This window comes from Pezoporus occidentalis, unplaced genomic scaffold (assembly GCF_034315485.1).
Source record: "Pezoporus occidentalis ecotype Australia unplaced genomic scaffold, CSIRO_AGI_Poc_V1 ctg339, whole genome shotgun sequence".
Lineage (NCBI taxonomy): Eukaryota > Metazoa > Chordata > Aves > Psittaciformes > Psittacidae > Pezoporus > Pezoporus occidentalis.
This window is the reverse complement of record NW_026915366.1, coordinates 210,126-229,782: the sequence shown is the minus strand read 5'-3', so window position 1 is coordinate 229,782 and position 19,657 is coordinate 210,126. Positions and strand designations below refer to the sequence as shown.

Sequence of the window (19,657 nt, the reverse complement as noted above, 5' to 3'; positions counted from 1 at the left end):
TCAGAAGGTGCCGTGGAGGAGGTGTAACCCCCTGCTCCCCCACCACCCCAGTTCTGAAAGTAGGGACTTTAAAAAGGACAGAGAAAGTATATTAGAAGGTATACGTATGTTAAATGCCGAGGAATCCGAAAGAAAGAGGGCGGTGCCTCGGCGCCGGATCAATGGTGGCGCCATTTTGAAGAACGCAGTAGAAAATAGGGATCATGCGCGAGCGGGAGATTTAAAGGAACCACGAGCTTCTCCAACCCACTATGCCCTAGAGTGAAAAAAATTTTTAACTCAGTCACGGAGGAGCCAGGTCTGCAGATGGCCACATACCGAACGGGAGACATCTGATAAGAAAGACACAGCTGCGAGCAACGGAGACCCTGAGTTCGGTCCAGGATCAGCCCCCGAATCCCCTGAATCCGAACCAGATTTATATCCTCTGCTTCCAGACCCTGACTCTTTGTCTCCCGGGTCGGTCTGCTCAGACTTACTGGCCCTGGAGACGCTCAGTTGTAACAATGGGTAACCAAGGATGCGATCATTACTGGGGAATTTTCTGCAATGGGCATCTTTGCATATCCTGTGTTTGCTACACAGCAGGGGGCTAAAGAGTGGGAAGCTCTTGATCTCAAAATAGTTAAGGAGGCCTGACAAACAGTGACCACGTATGCGTTAAAATCCTCTTATACTCAAGCTGTATATGTTATGATTTTTTCTTGCAATTGACAGGGGGAGCCCATACAGTTTCTCTGTGATACTCATGTGTTAGAAGTTGGTAAATATAAGTATGTCCAGGTTTCTAATCAACCCTTGGAGACCTTTGTAGGTACTGCTGGCCACTTCTTCCAGCACAGGCTGGCCACCTGTGTCGGAATGAGTGTGCATTTTGGTCAGTATAAAAGCCCAAGCCTCATACGATGTGGGGGAGGGAGAGCCTCTGCGGGGATGCCTGCTAAGGTTGAGCCTGCCACCTCGCACTGCAATGATGCTTCTCGGAGCTGGTTTGCTGTTAGTCTCCACAGGGTCCTTGTGCCACGTTCTGTACGTGGGACTGTAGTGGGAGTAATGATGGCTTTTGCAGGGACTAAAAAACAAAAAAAAAAAAAAAAGGGGGGGCGAGAGAGAGTAATGATGTTACATTTAACTTTAACCTGTCTACTTCTGAAGAACTGATAACCTGGGGGAGGGGGTATATTTGTGTCCTCCTGCCTACAGGTCCATGGTGACTGCCTGCAAAGTTTGTCAAGCCTTGCCGTGAGCTGGACAGACGAATGGATAAACCTGATGCCTCAGCTACAGGAGCTGACCGTGATTACCCCAAGCAGAATGAGATAGAGGAAGAGAAAGAACAAATAACTGCAAAACAACAGAAAAGTAACATCCTGAATATGTGTGCTTGTAAAATAGCTATTATTAGAGGTTGTGATTTTGTGTATAAAACCACCTGTATTTACTAGCTAGTTGCTAATAAGAAACTGCACCTTGTATTGTATAGATTTGTCACTTGTAAAAGAGATGTTAGAGTATGGAAATTTGCAGTAGCTGCTAGAAAATGCTAAGGCAAAAGCTAGAAAAAAATTAATACAATGGTAGTGTTATAAAGCAGGTGATGGAACAAATTAAGAGGGGGGGAGAATTCCACTGGTAAGAAATTTCTTTGGCTAGTCCTTCACTGCCATCAGCATCTTCAACATGCTGCACCCTGTAATAGTTACTCTGCTAATGTAAATTTGTGTGTGCCTTGCTGTAGTAGCGACTTGTTACTGGATGAAGCAGGTGAAACTGTGCATTGACAACAAGGTGCAAGGACTGAGGCTGACGAAATGCCTGCTACCACAATCAAGGGCAAGACTGGGTTGGCTTCTGTGTTTGCCACCAAGAAGAACCTTTAGCTCCGCTGTTGGCTGCAGCCCAGCAGGCGTGGAGCGGTGGGGACACATGCCATGCCAGACCTTGATGTGAAGGATCAGAGAGCTATACAGCCTGTTATCAGAGAGCCATACAGCAGAAAAAAGGGGCAGGGCCAGGCAGCCTCTAGTTGGCATATGTTGGAAATATAATCTAGCCCAGATCCCCTGCTCAAGTAGGGCCACCCAAACCATATATAAAACATAAAGGGGGAAGATGTGGAGACAGTGTTCTCACAGGAGAATGCATAAGTGGTACATAAACTTTGAATAGTCCTGAAAGATACAGCAAGGCCATGGGAGGCCTGAAGAAGCTTAAGCAAGCAAGATAAGAGGCTGGAATTCACCAAGTTAATGAGAACTGTGGACTGTTGGCAAGCTTTCAAGGTTGAGTTCTCACACCTGTGTTTAATCAATTATATGTTAGTCACTAAGGGTCTTCAAAACATGTATCCAATCATAATATGCCAAATCACTGTAAGTGCTTCAGCCGGGGCCTTGGCTTAACTAAGCAGACTGGGTTGCTGAGTTGCTAAGCAGACAATTCTACATCGAAGGCAATTCCTGATTTGTTTTAATGTTGACTCTGTAAGACATGCAACACTGCAGAACCTTTTGTTGTTGGAACAGGGACATGGATGTGAAGAGTTTGATGGAATGTGTTGTATGAGTCTCTCTGATTATGCTAATTCTATGCACACACAGCTGAGAACCCTGGCTCAGCTTACCCAGAAATAGTAAATGAGCAATATCCTAAGAATAACTAGATGGTTGTCTTCACGGGGCATTACAGGTTGAGTCAAACACTGTTTAAATCACTTTAAATCACTTTAAATGATACACTTATGTATCATTGATTAGGTTAATCATCGTAGCTATTAGATTTGTTTATAGTTGTGTGATAAAACAGGTGAACAGAATAACCCATAATGCCTTGCTTGCACAAACAAAAAGGGGGGAATTGTTGCAGAATGACTCTAAGAGCAGGACCATAGAGTTCTGGAGGACTGTGCAAGCAAGGCAGGGGGTGGCCCCCACAGGTGGCTGGAGACCGGACCTGGGAGGAGAATGTGGAGGAAGCTGTGGGGGGCTAACCAATACTGTTGTGCCAAGGAGGAGTGGCTGAATACCACTCCTATATATGTGTGAACTGCATCACAAATAAAGTAGAAGTTGCTTATCACCCATATTGGGTTGGCCTGTCTGCTTCTCCTCGCCGCTTACAAGCCTCCATGCATTGATTGCTTCCCCCAGAAAAACCTCCTCACACTGTTTTACGGCTGAGCATAATGTTATATGGTATGGAATACCCCTTTAGTCACTTGGGGTCAGCTGTCCTGGCTGTGTCTCCTTCCAACTTCTTGCCCACTCCCAGCCTATTCATTGAAAGGGGGAAGAATGGGAAAAAGGGAAAGCCTTGATGGCATGCAAGCACTGCTCAGCATCAATGAAAACACTGGTGTGTTACTAACAAACCAAAATACAGCACCATCCTGGCTGCTATGAAGAAAATTAACTCCATCCCAAACAGACCCAGTAAGCAGTCCCTTGGATCACATTGTACGATTCATAATTTTGAGTTAGGTATTTGCAAGAGGCTTCACTACCCAGAATACCAGCTGCAAGGTTCAAACTATATGGGAGGATGACATTTCAAAAGTCACATCTTGAAGCAGATAACTGAATAGATCATGGTGCCAGATGAAAATAAAGTAACCTAAAAGAATTATTCAATAACGTTTATGGGCTTCCGTTAATTAAATACTTAGTATGATGATAATAATACTAAGTGTAAAATGCAACCCAGTGTGAACTTAGGCTATGCAGGCTTCATTGTTGAGGTTTCTGAACAGAATTGCTTGAATGCTTCTCACCTAACCTGACTGACACACTTAGAAAATAGGGCGCTCTTTCACTGGTAGTATGACTTCCCTAAGTTAGATGAGTCCTCCATCCTTAAAGTCCTGCTTTCTGGACAAATAGCTTTAATCAGTAAGATACTATATTAATAGTTTAATACACTGAAACACTTCAGTATTTTTTCTAGGTGCCCAAACACAAAGCTATCAGCTGACAGCAGACAAGTGCACCACTACTAACATGATCGATCTACAAATAGCAAATACTGTTTCCTATAACCTGAAAACCTAGAGACATTAAATGAACCCTTCTTTCTGAAGCATTTCTTTTCAATTACATAACCACCATGTTCAAATAAGGAAGTTTTTATTTTGGATGACAAATTTCAACTATTATTTCATAAAAATGCAATGACATAATTTTGATAAAAATAAGAAATCAGACAACTCCCATTCTCTCAGGAGCTTTGGCAGTAGCCCACCTCATTCCAAATCCCACAGAATCAGCCCCTCCTCTAACCATTTATTAACTGCACTCTGATTATGATAGCAGGTTGCAGTAGTAGAAATGTCTCTTTGCAGACCTATCTCTTGGACCATAGAGATCTCTCTTCCTTCTGGAGCTTCTTTCAGCCATACAGCCTACAGTTGTTCCAGGCAGTTTTGTTTAATGCTTCTACTGGATTCCCATGTACAGAGCAAAAAGCATTGTTATGTATTTGTCATGCCTCACCACTGCAGCATAAGTGTGTTACATCAACAGGTCAGGAGCACTTCTTGGTACTTAAAAACAATCTTTAAGAGATGTAACTTTGCATTTTGTGGGGAGTAACTTTCAGGAAGTTTAGAGTTCTGTATGTGCAATAACAATACAAGCAGCAGGAGGTCAGTTCACCAATACAGAATAGACCTGACTCTGTGCTTTACTGAGACTGTCTGTAATTATTCTAGAGATTCAGCCTGATGTTATTAATCAACACAAAAAATGGACCAAAATATCATGCAGCTGTACTTTATCTTGACATAGAGAGATCACCTCCAAGTAATAAAAGCAAATTTAGCTCCTCTGCCCAGGTAATTTCTGCCTCGCTGATAAGACTGTCAAAGTCATTTATGGTTGCTACAGATACTATTCTGAGACACAGCTGTTAATGAATAGACTGATAACTCCTAATAAATAGGCAACAGGGGTAACAATTTTTATCTATCCTGTCTTGCACTGCAGACAGAAAAAACATTGCACATAGAGTGAGTGTGAACTGGCTTTATCCCCATACAGTCAATCTGGTAAATGAAATAAACCAGTTAAAAATTTACCACTACTGTGGAGTTTTCGGTGTTTTTTTTTTTTTCAGGTTAGACCAAACATTGGGGTAAACTGTTTCACAACTGCAAGAAATAACTGGAAGAGTCAATGAGAGGAAAAAAGTAAGTGAGAATGGGAAACACCCACTAAATATTCAAATGAAATCCAATAAATTTTTCATAATCGTAAGTCTAGGTATGAATCCTTAGAAAAAGCCTTGAAGCTCGTAAACCTTATTTAAGCCATCCATTACCAAGTCAGTGTTCACCACTACAGCAGAGGTAGTGGCCTATCAAGGCTATGTGGTACAGAATCGTTGGAAGTGATGTACAGGAGAAGGATGGAAATTCAGCCAGCAAATTCTGGCTTACCTCTTGTCTGCTCTGATAGGTAATTAGAGTAACTATTGATATGTGGGGTTTGTTTGTTTTTTTTTATTTCAGGTTTGACTGTAGCATCTAAGCACTGAAAATGCTACAGAAGCAGTATTTAGAAGTAATTCCCTATTTTATTTCTTTTCCAAAAGAAGTCCTGCCATCTTAATTCTATAAAGCAACATAAAAAGCATTTTAGTAATTTCCTTTTTAAGCAAATAAAACTCACTGGAAGACCTCAGTGCATTTCTTGAACATTACCATGAAAATGAAAGCACTAGCAGTAGTCAGCATATTGTGCTAGAACTGGTGACCATAATTCCATTCTTCACTCTTAAGATTCCTCTAAACTGAATATCACTAGATTCAAAAGCTATGCAGAAACTGTGACTGCATTCCACAGCATGTTGTGGCAAGGGGCCTTTTCAGTGTGTCACTGCAATCCACACGCACTGGTTTTCCCATGAAAACCAAGACACAGATGTGTGCCTTAATCCCCTCCCAGCTTGAAGTTGAGATCTTTGTTTTCTGTTAATTCTCTTGCAAGTGGGCATGGTCTTATTAGCTACGACATTTCTTTACTATGGCTGTTTATTATCTATAGCTTTATAAACTCTGGGAGTACTAACTAGGGATTTGAATGTCTCCAACACGCGCACTCTGTCTTGAAGACATGAAGCGCATCTTAGTCCTATGTATACCATCAAAAAGAGCCAGTGTTTGAACGCATTTCTTGCTTCCTAGTAAACTTAGACAAAGTCTGATAAATAGCATCTTAAAATCACTTACAGAATGAGGTGAGATTTAATGTAACACCTCTGCTTTCTCGATTCCTCCCATTCTTGTCAAAGCATTTAGAAAGTTTAACATTGTACGCTACTGTTATTGCTGTGTATACTTCTGTAACTTGAGAATTCTTAACCTGAAACAGAAAACTTGTGCAGTGCGCTACAGTCCACAATAATAATGTATATTGTACATAAATATAATTAGGGCAAAAGCTAAATTTAATAAAATAAAATAAAGTAAAATAAAATAAAATGTGTTCCTTTATACATTACCCATAAGGAATCTCCATGTTCTCACACAAGTGCACATTTAGAAATAGGTAGCAAAACATTGATTAGATTTTCTATTTCTCAGTACATGAAAGGATAAGACTTACAAAAGTTGAGTCCCTTTCAATTGTACTGAAGGAAATGGGAATCAAGGTTTTTAAATACTGAGCAGGATCGTGACACCCACATCACATATTCTAATTTTTAAGTGCTGTCTTTTCTAAACTAATTCAATCCCTGTTCCTGCAGTGCTAAGAAGGTGAGAATTTTATTGCCATTTAAATGTACTACTGTAGCAAGCACCTCCTTTAGGAGTACCTGCAATCCCAGTAGATCAGACACTACACCTAAGGCATAATCCATAAAGACTGTATCTGTGCACAAACACATCTCTATATACACATATGTATAATATAAATATATATAAAAAGACTATTCAATTTATTTTCAACCCCTGAAAGACTGATTGTGATCACCCAAAGGACAATAGCATCATAAAAAAAGGTAGTGCACATTCTTCATATTTTCACCATTCATTCTTAAATCGGAAAGGCCTTTTAATTTTTAATTTGCATTCTATTGAATTTTTGTGGCAAGCAGCCCAGTATACAGGAAAACAAAAGATCATATGATAAAACTGATAAAGCTTATATTCTGGGAAAAGCAGTTGCACTCCACTGAACAGAAATAACCAACCAGCATTTTTCATTTTTGCTTTATTTTGTGCTTTGAAAACTTATGCTATCTAAGGGATGTAAAAACTATAATGATGAATACTCAACTTCAGAATAATACATCTGTGTCAAGTGCGTATCTTACAGTCACAGTAAGAGTGCAGAAACTATAACAAATGTGTTTAGACCCAGTCAGGTAACTTGTTCACTCACTCTCAGTGAGTGGTGCTGGGCTGACAGCAATCGAGCCCCCCCCCCGGAGCTCTCCCCTTCCCCGCTCCGGAGGAACTGGGAGGAGGATCGAAAGGGTGCAACTCCCACGGGTTGAGACAAGAGCAGTCCAGCAACCAATGTACAACACAAACCACCACCATTACCACCAACGACAACAATGATAAGAGAAAATAACAAGGGAAGAGAATACGATACCACCGGCCAAGAAACGAGTCCCACCCGGAAGCCCGTGTCCTTCCGGGTAACTCCCAGTTACCCCCCCCACCCCGGCCATGACGTGCTGTGGTATGGAATACCTCCCTGGCTAGCCTGGGTCAGGCACCCCATCTCTGCTTCTTCACAGCTTCCCCTCCTCCCTGGCAGAGCATGAGCCTCACAAAGTCCTTGGTCAGGGTAAACATCACTTAGCAACAACTGAAAACATCGGTACCACCAGCACTGTTCCACAGCAGTGCACCAGCTACCATGAAGGAGAAACACGACTGCTACTGCTGAACCCAGGACAAAATGCTAACAGCCAAAACCATATGAAAAACCTGACTATAGCACTTTGTCTTTATAGTAAAAAGAGCAAACCCATATGAAACAAGGCTAGAAACAGAACAATAGGGACACAGGACACTGTACGCTTAAAAAAAAAAAAGTGGAATGACTTACCACTTCTTCATGGGTAGCACTTTCTACATTTATACCATTAACCTAAAAACAGATACGATAGGGAGAAAGTTATTTGTAATGTGTAAGTTAATGAAATAAACATAAAGGCAAGTATGAAACAAATGTCTGTGGAAAAAAATGAATATTTACTGACCTGTATTATTGCATCTCCTATAAATAACATTCCTGTTTGGTCAGCTGTGGGATTACAGAAGGAATACATTTTAATTAAAAGTAGTACTGAAAAATAATGCTATATTGTCTTCCAGCAATTGGTTTAGCATGCTGTTTGTAACCTTCATTTGCAAATGATTTGGTTGTGAAGATACCAAGGGCACAACAATCAGTACTCATCCTACAAAGGTAATAGATTCTTAGCAATTTTAAACAAATTAATAGAGCTACTTTCCAAGCACAAATAACTTATTTAAAATGGAATTAAAATGTCATTTCTCACTAATGAAGGATTTCATGAAATTATGTGGAAAGTGTGATTCACACTTTTTATTATTCTTTCACAAAAAGGAAATAACAATTCCTGAAACTACTTATCAGTTCCTTTCCCACTGAACAAATTTACAGGGACCGGTATAATTAAGGAGGTTGTGCCTAGAATTTAGTACGACTCTTTAACATGAAGTTGGAGTTAGCTTTGCTCCTGAGAATAACAAAATACATTATTCCAGTTTGTAATTGGCATGCTTCCTGCCTTATAGACTGGTTGGAAATAAAGTTATGAAACTGCAAACGATTCTGTGCAGGTACAAGCAATGACATTTTTGAGGTGATTTTTATAACTTGTCAATTGTTTACTTTTTAAGGGAATTTGAGGATGTTTATCCCTTAGAATGCACTTCTTAATTGAAAGTAAGCCTCCGACCCTGCTAAGACTGATATAATTAAATAAGGCATACTCATCTTATATATGATCTTACACGGTCACAGCTCGAGGCTTTGAAGGATTCAATAAATGTTAACAGTATTGAGAGATGGAAATTGAGTTTAAAAATAAAGAAAAAACTTCAGAGACTATTTTTACCATTTCTGCAATATACCTGTAGCCACTACAAAAGTACCTTTGGTACAAAATAACTTTTTCATATAAAACTTACCTTTCTAATAGATATAGCACCACTCTTTTGGCAGGTAAAAGATAAGAGCTCATTAGTCATACTTTTATCAGTCCTTAGGAAATATTTCACTATTTATTTTAAATACCTGGAAGTTACATTGAAGGTCTTTACCCACTTCTTATGCTGCTTCATACTCAAAAATATGTGCACAATTTATAATGGCTGGTAGACAAAAGAGATCTATGTACAGAAATGCAACTGAATTAAAGCAGTTGAAAAGCATCACTAAACAATGGGAAGTAGCCTATATTGAGTACATGCATAGCTAGAGGTGCTGAACATAAGCTTGGGCATCTCAATGCTAAACTTCTATTTAAGATGTTAGTAATACATATGCCATTAGTGAAAAATATAGTAATTTTTCATTTAGTGCTTATACTGGGGCCATTGGGCTGTTTTAGGAAAGTGGGAGCATAGCTTAATTTGGGATAGAACAAAGAGGGTGCGTTTGAAATTCCAGTTGTGGGAAAACACAAAAGGATAAAGTCAAAGGGTGCATGCCTTGCTTATTGTGAGTGACTGAGTCAGAACTGAGTGAAGAAGTTTTGAGTATGTCTGCTTAAAAGTATACGCAACAAAACCCTGCAACTTCAATCAATGCGGAGCCTGGAGATCAACTGAATGAGGTCTAACACAGGGAGAGTGGGTTCCCAAACTGCTTCAGGAGGACACCCCCAATATGCCAGTCCCAGGCTATTATTCTGTGTGTGGGTTGCAGTAGGACTCATGCTCCAACTTATCTTACTCCAACAATCTGTAGGAAGGCAGATGTGTTTATTTATACTTCAAGTATTTCCAGATCAAGTATCAGACAGCTGATCCACAGATGTGATGAGGATGGCACACACGAACTGCAGGCAGCACTGTTTTCCTGAGGCCCTGTCTTATTGGCTCTTCTGGGAGGCCAAAGCAGCTGTTGCCATTGGAAAGATAAGATGGAAAGAGCAATATTGCAAAAAGAAGCACCATAAAAGAAAAAAGGGTGAGGATGCAAGAGATGTTTGGAAAGAATTTCTGTAAGAGGTGAAAATAGAAAAATGTAGGATTGGTGATAAAGGAAAGTGTACTGTGCCAGAAAGTGTTTGAGTGAAAGATGAGATCCTGATGGAAGAGGGCATCATGAAGATTTGTAGGCAGGTAGGTAGGTATCACCATGCACCTGGATGTTCAGCTGTCCATGACCCGCTGCATAATGACACAATTGCACAGCTGCAGAATCTTGTTTAAATCTGTTGAGAAAACCGCTTAGTTTAACAAAAGTTATAATAAAATACATAGAATGGTATCAATGCAAAACAGGAAAGGAACAATTCCAGACACAGGTGAAATTCTTGAGATGGGTCTAGTTAGCAGCTCAAGACTTGAAGAGGAAAAGCACTGACATGACAAGGTGTAAAATTCAAGGAAGAAATCAATGGAGCTGGAGGATGGTAACTCAGCAGCACCAAAGACAAATCTCTTTCAGGGAGCAATAGAGATTGAACCTTTCCCACCTGACTGTTGACTGCCAGGTTAGTAAGGACTCATTGGCAATTCCACAGGGATGATGAGTACTGCAACATTCCCAGATACCTACTGTGTGTCTTAGCCAATAAATTTTATAGCTTAAGAGCACAAAGCAATTATATCCTGCTTGCAAAGTCTCTACACACAATCACAGCTGTCCAGATAAGTAAACAAGAGAAGAAGCATTGTGTGGTTGGTGCCAAACATTCTGTGAACTGAAACAAAGCACAGAAAATGAGGACAAACATGGCATTTGCTCCAAAAGTACATTATACTGCAAACTAATCAAATGATGTAGACATCTCAATAGCTGCTGCCATCACAGCCAGTGATGGTACTCTGGGAAACTATGTTTGCATGTCTGCAATGTAACACTTTGGGTTTAGCCAATTGGCTAATTTAAAATCGATAATTTTAAAGAAAAATATTTTGCACAAAACAAATTTATAGAGGACATGTCACTATGATGCAGAAGTTACATTATGGCTTACTATATTGCATATTAGAAATAAATTGATTGGAAAAACTCCTTCAAAAGAGACAAAGAGGTAGTCTTGTTTCTGTAAGACATATTTTAAATCTGAAGACATCTACTAATGTTTTCATTAAGTCATATATTCTTTACATGACAAAAATATTAAGTAAAAGGTTCCAGGCTATGTGGGACTTTTTTCTCCCAGTTGCAACATCCTCATATACAAAAGTGTCTATGAAAGGCTGCTCCGCAACTATCCGTCACATTTACTATGTGTAAAATGAATCAGTACTAAAAACACTCAAGAAAGAGCTTTAGAATACTAAGAAGCATATAACCTTATTCAGAGAAACAGCATATATAACTTCTTTAGAATCCAGTATGCGTCTTGAAGTTTTACTTGAAGTAGTATTTTAGTAGCAGTGAATTGAACACAAAAAAAAGCTTGAAAGGAAAATAAGCACAAAGTAGTAATAAGCAGAAATGTACCAGGCTGTGAAAGGAAATGAAGTGCATGCTACACCACTTAGTCCTACAGAACTTTTCCTCTGTATCTTAATTATCTTTAAAAAAGGTTTAATGCTGCACATTCACAGATGATACTGAAGTCGGATGAAAGCACCAGGAAAACCCAAAGGTACTTATGTTGAAGAAATGAGTCTGTAAGTAATATGGCATCCTTATATTTTTCAAGATTAATCACAATACATATTTTCACTCAATTTTTGTTGAATTCCTGAAGCACACAAAAAAACATACCAGGTACTATGTCCTGTGACACTATTAGTGATGCACAAAAAGTTGCTTAAATCACACAATGAGATGCATTGACTTCAGGAACCTCTCCATTCATAAACTTAATTTTAAATACATGCACTTCAGTGCATAAAGAAAACCTAAAAGGCTGGTTAAGAAACTAGATTGAATTAATAGAGAATGCAAGAGATTTCTCAAAGTCATCCAGATGTATTTTTCCTTTTTCGCACATTAACCAGACGTAACTATAGTCATGACTGTAAAGATAGACCGGCTCCAACTTGCTCTGTTTATCTAAGACAGGCAGTTTGGCATTTTTAATCTATGTTTCAAACACAACTATATTAACTCAAACATTGAAAACTACCTCCCACAGGGGAGGACTCCTCACACTCTTCCCCTGTTCCAGCATGGGGTCCTTCCCACATCAGACAGGTCTCCATGGACTTCTCCAACATGAGTCCTGCCCACGGGCTGCAGTCCTTCATGAACTGCTCCAGCATGGGTCCCTTCCACAGGGTGCAGACCTTCAGGAACAGACTACTGCATCAGGGGTCCCCCGCAGGGTCACAGGTCTTGCAGCAAACCTGCTTCAGTGTGGACTACTCTCTCCATGGGGCCACAGCTCCTGCCAGGAGCCTGCTCCAGTGTGGGCTTCTCACAGGTTCACAGACTCCTTCAGGCATCCCCCTGCTCCACCATGGACCTACACAGGCTGCAGGGGCACAGGCTGCCTCTCCATGGGATGCACCATGGGCTGCAGGGGAATCTCTGCTCCAGTGCCTGAAGCACCTCCTCCTCTCAGTCTTCACTGACCTGGGTGTCTGCAGGGCTGTTTCTTTCACATACTCTCTGGATGCAATTGCTGTTGCACAATAACTTTTTCCCCTTCTTAAATTACCCCAGGCACACTACTACTGTCACTGATGGGCTTGTCCTTGACCAGCAGTGGGTCTGTCTTGGAGCTGGCTGGCATTGGCTCTGTCAGATATGGGGGAAGCTTCTAGCAGCTTCTCACAGAAGCCAAACCTAACTTCCTTGCTACCAAAAGCTTGCCACACAAACATTATATAGGCAGGAAACGCAGGTTTGGAAAGATAAAAATTGGCATTATGTGAATTAATAAGAAGGATATCCAGTGGTGCTACAGAAATTGCCGCTGATCCTCCTGATTATGAATGCCTTAATGGCAGAATGAATCTCCTGCTGAATCACAGAAGATCAGTGAATAAAAATGCTACTCTGAGAATAGGTTATGGGACTGTTGAGGCCATCCTGCAGAAAAGTATTTTAGCTGGCACTTTGCATAGCTGCATAATCTACAGCATTGTATCTACAAAGTTAAGATAAATATGGGTTGGCCTGGGAAGTCAGAACTGTTTTCTCTTCAGCTTGGACTATACAAAGAATGACATGAACTGTAATAGTGCACAGGCACCAGAAGCATCGCCAGGAAAGACTATATCTTTTACCCAAGTATCTGAGTGAGAACTGGACATAGCATTCTTTACAGTTTGGCATATCGCAACACATGACTGGAATTGATACCAAGAATTGTCTAGGACAATGTACAAGCTAGCAATGTGTTCCATCTACTGCACCAGATAGACCCTGTAGACAAAACAATGCCGTGTTTTTCTTGTAACAGTGGAATGATTGATAAATTCATGGCAGGGATCCTATCCGGAAAATCTGATGTGTGCAAGAGACAGTGATAAAGACCAAACAGGTGTGTTGGTCAAAAGGCAACTCCTTTTGCCACTTAGAAGTAATAATAGGAGAGAATTTGGGAAACCATGATTTATAGCAATATGTTGGAACTCCTGTGTTCAACAGTGAAAATTATTATTTTGTTCCATATAAAAACATGCTGTTTTGGATGGGAAAACTGGGAGAATACCAAAAAAATCCAAATCCTTTACAGAAATAAACACAATTAATTAAATGTGATTTCTTGCTGCTCTGTGACACAGGAACTGTATTCACAGAAAAGACTAAGCATCATGAGAGGGAAAGAACCATAGACTGGGAGCAGACAAATTTTCCTTGAAGTTTTGAGTAAAAATTGGCAGGGAAATTAAGAAGAATCATCCTCCAAAATTACATATGAATAGCAGAATCCCAGCTGAAAAAAGGTAATCAAGTCAGATTCCACTGTGGAAAAACCCTGAAGTGATGGACATTTCTAGCCATATATATACTTCCCATTTTTCGTGTCACATCTAGTATTGTGCTGCAATGAAACATGATTTTTGCTGTTCCATTACTGGTTTTTTCTTCTCCTACACTTTATCTATCTGTATCTGTTTATGTTTGTGATTTCCTATCTCTCTCTCTCTCCATTAATTTTCATTCAGTGTGAGTGGCCCTTAAGGGCAGTTCTCTCCCCATTCTGAACTCTATTCTCAAATGATCATCAAGTGTATAATTACATCTGGAATTATGACCATTTTATAGAGATTTTACAGTTAGTAGTAAAACACACTGAAAACATGAGACATGAATTGCTATAACTTCAACCTTTTTTCAGATGAAATGTTTTAATTCTAAAAGAGTTGGAAAATATAGAACAGGAAAATTATAGCTCAGATTAGCTTATAGATGGTGCAGCAGAGAGAGCCCACAGGAATGGTTATCAAGATAAAATTGTACTAGAGAAAAATACTTCCAGTTTTACATTCAGTTCTTCATCATTTGATTTTACCTTTATAGAAAAATACTCAAAGTAAGGAAGAAAAATTGGAACATTAATAGTGTTAAGTAAAGTTTTGCCTTTTAAAAAAAAATCATGACAACTAAGATGTGACTAAAAGAAAAGCAAAGCCTTTTTTTTTTAATGTATTATCTGAAAATTTGAAAGTGACGCTTTATTACTGTCATTTATTACTTGGGATACTTGCTTAACCACAGCTGTAATTCCCTCGAGTTTGAAAATAAAAGTAAAAATACTCATGCATCTTACGTGGACAGAATTCAGAAATAGGTAGCAATAACTGAGAAGCAAAAGCAATCATTATGACTATGAGCAAGTTATATTTTATGAAAAAAAAAAAAGAGTTCTGCTAGCCATGCACAACTAACACTTCCTTAAGAGTCAGTGAAAATCTATTTAAAATTGCAAAAGTACTTTTTTTCTGGGAATATGGTCAGTAGTGTTAGAAACTCTAGGTACTCTATGTGTAAAAACAATCTAAACTTGTAAACATGATAATGACCATGAGGATTATAAAGGGGCTGGAGCACCTCCCATATAAAGACAGGCTCTGAAAGTTGGGGCTGTTCAGCCTGGAGAAGAGAGGGCTGCATGGAGACCTCATTGCAGCCTGCCAGTATCTGTAGTGGGGCTACAAAGATGCAGGAGAGGGACTTTTCATCAGGGACTGTGGGGACAGGCAGCAGTGGGTTCAAACTTAAATGGGGGAAGTTCAGGTTAGATATAAGGAAGAAGTTCTTTACTGTGAGGCACTGGAACAGGTTGCTCAAAGAAGTGGTAACTGTTCCATCCCTGGTAGTGTTAAGGACAGGTTGGACAGAGCCTTGGGCAACATGGTCTAGTGTGAGGTGTCCCTGCCCACGGTAGAGGGTTTGGAACTAGATGATCTTAAGGTCCTTTCCAACCCTAGCCATTCTATAAGTATATATTTTCAGAATTATTACAATATTTTTTCAGGTAAAGATAGTCATATGCATTTCAAAATTAATTCATGACTAGCTGAATAAATTGACAAAGGAATGCAGCACAACGTAAAGGAAGATGAATCTGATCACACAATTGCAATATTCTAAGGCATAAGGTTAGCTCTAAGATATATGATTAATATAATATGTAAAAGGCTTTCTGAGCTGAATAACATCATATTAAGTTAGACAATTTATGAATAAGTAACATTATCTGAGGAAATAAATTATAACCTGGCATCTTCAATCTTTCTTTTTTTCCTAAATTATGAAACTAAGTTTCCATTAAATTATATTCTAGTATTCCAAAAAGTCTTAAATGTTGTAGAGATGATAGCTGAAAAACAAACTTGGAGACTAAGGTTGGATGCCAAATGTAGCATTAACACATGCTTTAAACAAATTACAAGAAAAAAAGAGATGTCGTTCCTAAAATAGCCTTAAAAGTCTCTGGTTCAGATACCAGTAAGGGAAAGATAAAAACAGTGGAAAGATCAAAAATAGAATTTTTCTGAAATTGCCAAAGGATGTTATTAAACTTCTCATATTATTCCATGTGACATTATCTCCAAGCAGAAGGGCTCTTACATTTCTCTTTCCATCAAATACTCTGTACTGCTCTTGACTGCTTCAGCCTTAAATTCAGCTGGATAAGTTTTACTCTTTTAATTATTATCTTTCAATGCAATGGGAACCTCTGTCACAGTTAAAAGATGTTTTCTGTCTAGCTGCTTGCTTCTCCAGTTTCTGTACCAGTTTCTGTGGTTAAAGCAAGCTCCAAATCCAAAGTGCAAAAATACCATCCATCCTCGAAGGGACTTCAGGCAATTCTCTCCTGAGCATATTATCTGAATCAAAAAATATTGTACAGTTCTTTAATTTCTTTTCATGGAATAATTACCATTAATTTTTTTTTTTCAACCTGGACTGTAGTGCTAATAAATTCAAATAGCCAATTTTGGTAATATTTCATTAGATTTCTGCAGTTCATAAGGGAACTACATTGTCAATCAGAGGGAGGTGAGTGGAAGAAAGAACAGAAACTCTACACATCAATGGCATCCTATGGCCACAGCTGATTCACTCAACTGCTACCTCAACAGATGACAACTCTGGAACAGATGACAACTGGGAAAAAAGAATGTATTTTTTATACCTTTTCCTATTTAGTCTGGAGTATAAGAATGATAACCATAATATTAGAGGTCCACTGAAATTACAAATGTTTTTCAGATTTTATATCTACCTTTTTGTTTAATAAACTGCAAAATGCACCCTCTGAAGAAAGCATTCATCATAAAACCCTTTAGAACTGACATTTTATATTTTGACTTAGCTGTTGTGCAAAACTAATTATTGAAGATTAATCATCTTCACATGCATGGAGAAGAATTTGACCATTAATACACTCTCTGAATGCAATATTTTTTTCAGTATCAGGGACTCAATGCACACATTTCTAGACAGAAACATGTATCTATGTATACATATATAATGCCTCATTTTAGGAAAGTACCTAAGCAACTGCTTAATTCTAGAGCTGTTTCTGATTTTTAGCCAAACCAAAGGAATAAAATAAAATTTCAAAGTGACCTAAATGGGAATGCTTTGATTTTCTCTGTAAAGGTGAGTTCTGGATTCAAGCTCTTAAATCCTATTAAAAAAAATAATATAAATTCTACAACAAAACAAAACTGCTAAGCAAAACTTAAAAATATTTCATCCCAAATTGTCTTCTGTTTAGGAATTATTTATGAATGATTTGTTTCATTGTAACAATGAAAATATTACCATCTAATAAAACATTTACTACCTCATTTTAAGTATATGCCTGTTCAGTTAAATAATCACCTAAAAATTAACCCTTTGCATTCTTCTACCCAAAGAATTAATTTGATGTAGGTCAATAATTTAAATGTCTTGCTGTAGCATTTAACCCTCAAAACAAATTCCGATAGTATAAAGCATCCTAGAACCTCACCTCAAGAATTCATCTACCTATCTGCTTCTCACCAAATATACAATGAATGCTACCAGACCTCAAGTATGTTCTCAACTATCAGGTTAAATAAAAACTCTTTCCTGAATCAGGAATCAAAATACTTTCTTTTTACTTGCTGACTGATCTTTAACAGTTCATTAAGATGTCATTTCTATTTAGAAGTACTGACTTTTATGGCCTGCCTATTCTTGAGGAGGCAACAATAAGAAAAGAAATCCAATATGCTAAGAATATTCTTCTATGACTTCTGAAAATAAATTCAGTACTGGAGGCACTGGTCCAAGGGAGAGAACAGTGAGTAGATTCTTTCTTCTTTAGCTTTCCAGTAATGACATTGGCAAATGCAGTTTTAAAAAACAGACAAAATATGAATAATACTAAAACACCCTGAGGAAATTTGTAAGTGATATTAGGAAACAAGTGTACAGATATTAAATAACATCCAGCTTTAAATGTGTTGAAATAAGACCTTTCTTATGTTCAAAGGTGGCCTTGTGTTCAGTCTTCACCTTCATTATCATAAGGCTTAATGCAAATTTATGATCTATTCTGACTCCCTTTCAAATGCAAATGCCTCCATTTGGGTTTAAATCATCCTTAATCTCGATTTTGCTGGCTCAGTGGAATGAATCTCCCAGGCTGATGAAGCCAAAGCAACTGTAGGGATGAAGAACATCAGCTATAAACTAGACCATGCTGTGCATATTGACTGTAATCTCACATCATGTCCACCGATTTATGACTAGGCTTGGTTACCCCAGTTCTACCACTCTTGAGGATAACTGTAGTCAACACATTAAAAATACCTATAGGGGAAGTATCACATATGCTTCCATACTAAACAATCTTTGCTTGGCATCTAAGTGTAAATGAAACTGTTAAAAGCCCTCATCAAACTGACACCATGTCCTCCAAACAGATGGTCCTGAATTCAGGCAGCCAGGATGTGATATTTGGACACAGTCTATGTTTTCAGAGCACATGGTTTTAAGCCAAGAATGTTTCAGTGGCTGAATGTCCCAAGTTCATTCCAGTCCTGCCAGGGTATATAGCATCCCCCATCAGAAAGGACTAAACATAAAATAGAGGATTGTTCAATACAGCAGAATCTGAGCTATAAGTCAAATTTTATCACAAAGGGTGGAAAAATGCTTTCAAGTTAAGGTCTTAATGAATTTCAGCTCTTAAGACCTTTTTTGAAACTGGCAAAATGCAAACTGTACCTATTCCACCCAGTTTTATTTAATTTTACTTAAGTATTTTCAGCACGCCTAAGTGAGCTGAGCCCACTGTACTGTTTCATTGTTGCTGCTTGTATTGGCTCCACATGTTATATGAGATGAGCAGAGCTCACAGCAGTAGCCAGATTACTGCAGCATGTCTCATGAAAATGGAAATTTGCATCAGGGTGACAAAACATGACTGCTAACTTGGTAATTCTGCAACACAGATCAGAAATATGATCGCTTAGTGGTTATACAATTAAAATTTCCAGTACTATATGCAGAAAGTCATTTGAATGTATGACAAGGTTAGATTTTAATGTTCTTTTTTTTTTTTACAGTCCCCACCCTTTAAGTTCCACAAGTTCATAAAGATGCTTTAGTAATTACAAATGGGAGTAACAGATCTGAGAAAGCTGTAAAAAATGAAAGCTCATTTACCCATATATTGTGTTTAATGATTCTTTCTATTTAGTGGATCTGACAAAATTTCTTACAAATTCATTGTATAAGTAAACCTGACCTGATGCCTTTCAAAGGTCCAAATATTCAGTTACACATCTCTGAGAATAAGACTCTACATTTATTTGACTGTAAGCCTTCTGCAGTCTTTACCACAAATAAATTGTTAATACTAATTCTAACACATACATAAAAATAACACACACCTAGAAGCTCTTGGCAAGTCACCAACTCTTGTACAATGTTTGTACAACTATTGTACAATGATAGAGCACAATGTGCTCTATCTTAAGTCAGATTCAAAGGAAAATACAGGAAAAACAATACTGTATTAAAAAATATTAAAAAAAAATATAAAGAAAGCA

The 19,657-nt window shown here is 38.5% G+C and overlaps 1 protein-coding gene across 1 annotated transcript in view; it reads right to left on the bottom strand.

Annotated features, from left to right (window-relative positions):
* Positions 1 to 19,657, bottom strand: part of LOC134169171 (gamma-2-syntrophin-like) — a gene marked incomplete at its 3' end in the record, with an annotated part of 159,902 nt that overhangs the window by 56,917 nt on the left and 83,328 nt on the right. The window contains exons 5-6 of the mRNA XM_062629460.1: positions 8,212 to 8,255; positions 8,058 to 8,099 (exon numbers count right to left, since the gene is read on the bottom strand). Of these exons, the coding sequence (XP_062485444.1) occupies positions 8,058 to 8,099; positions 8,212 to 8,255 (86 nt within the window). The remainder of the gene's footprint in view (positions 1 to 8,057; positions 8,100 to 8,211; positions 8,256 to 19,657) is intronic.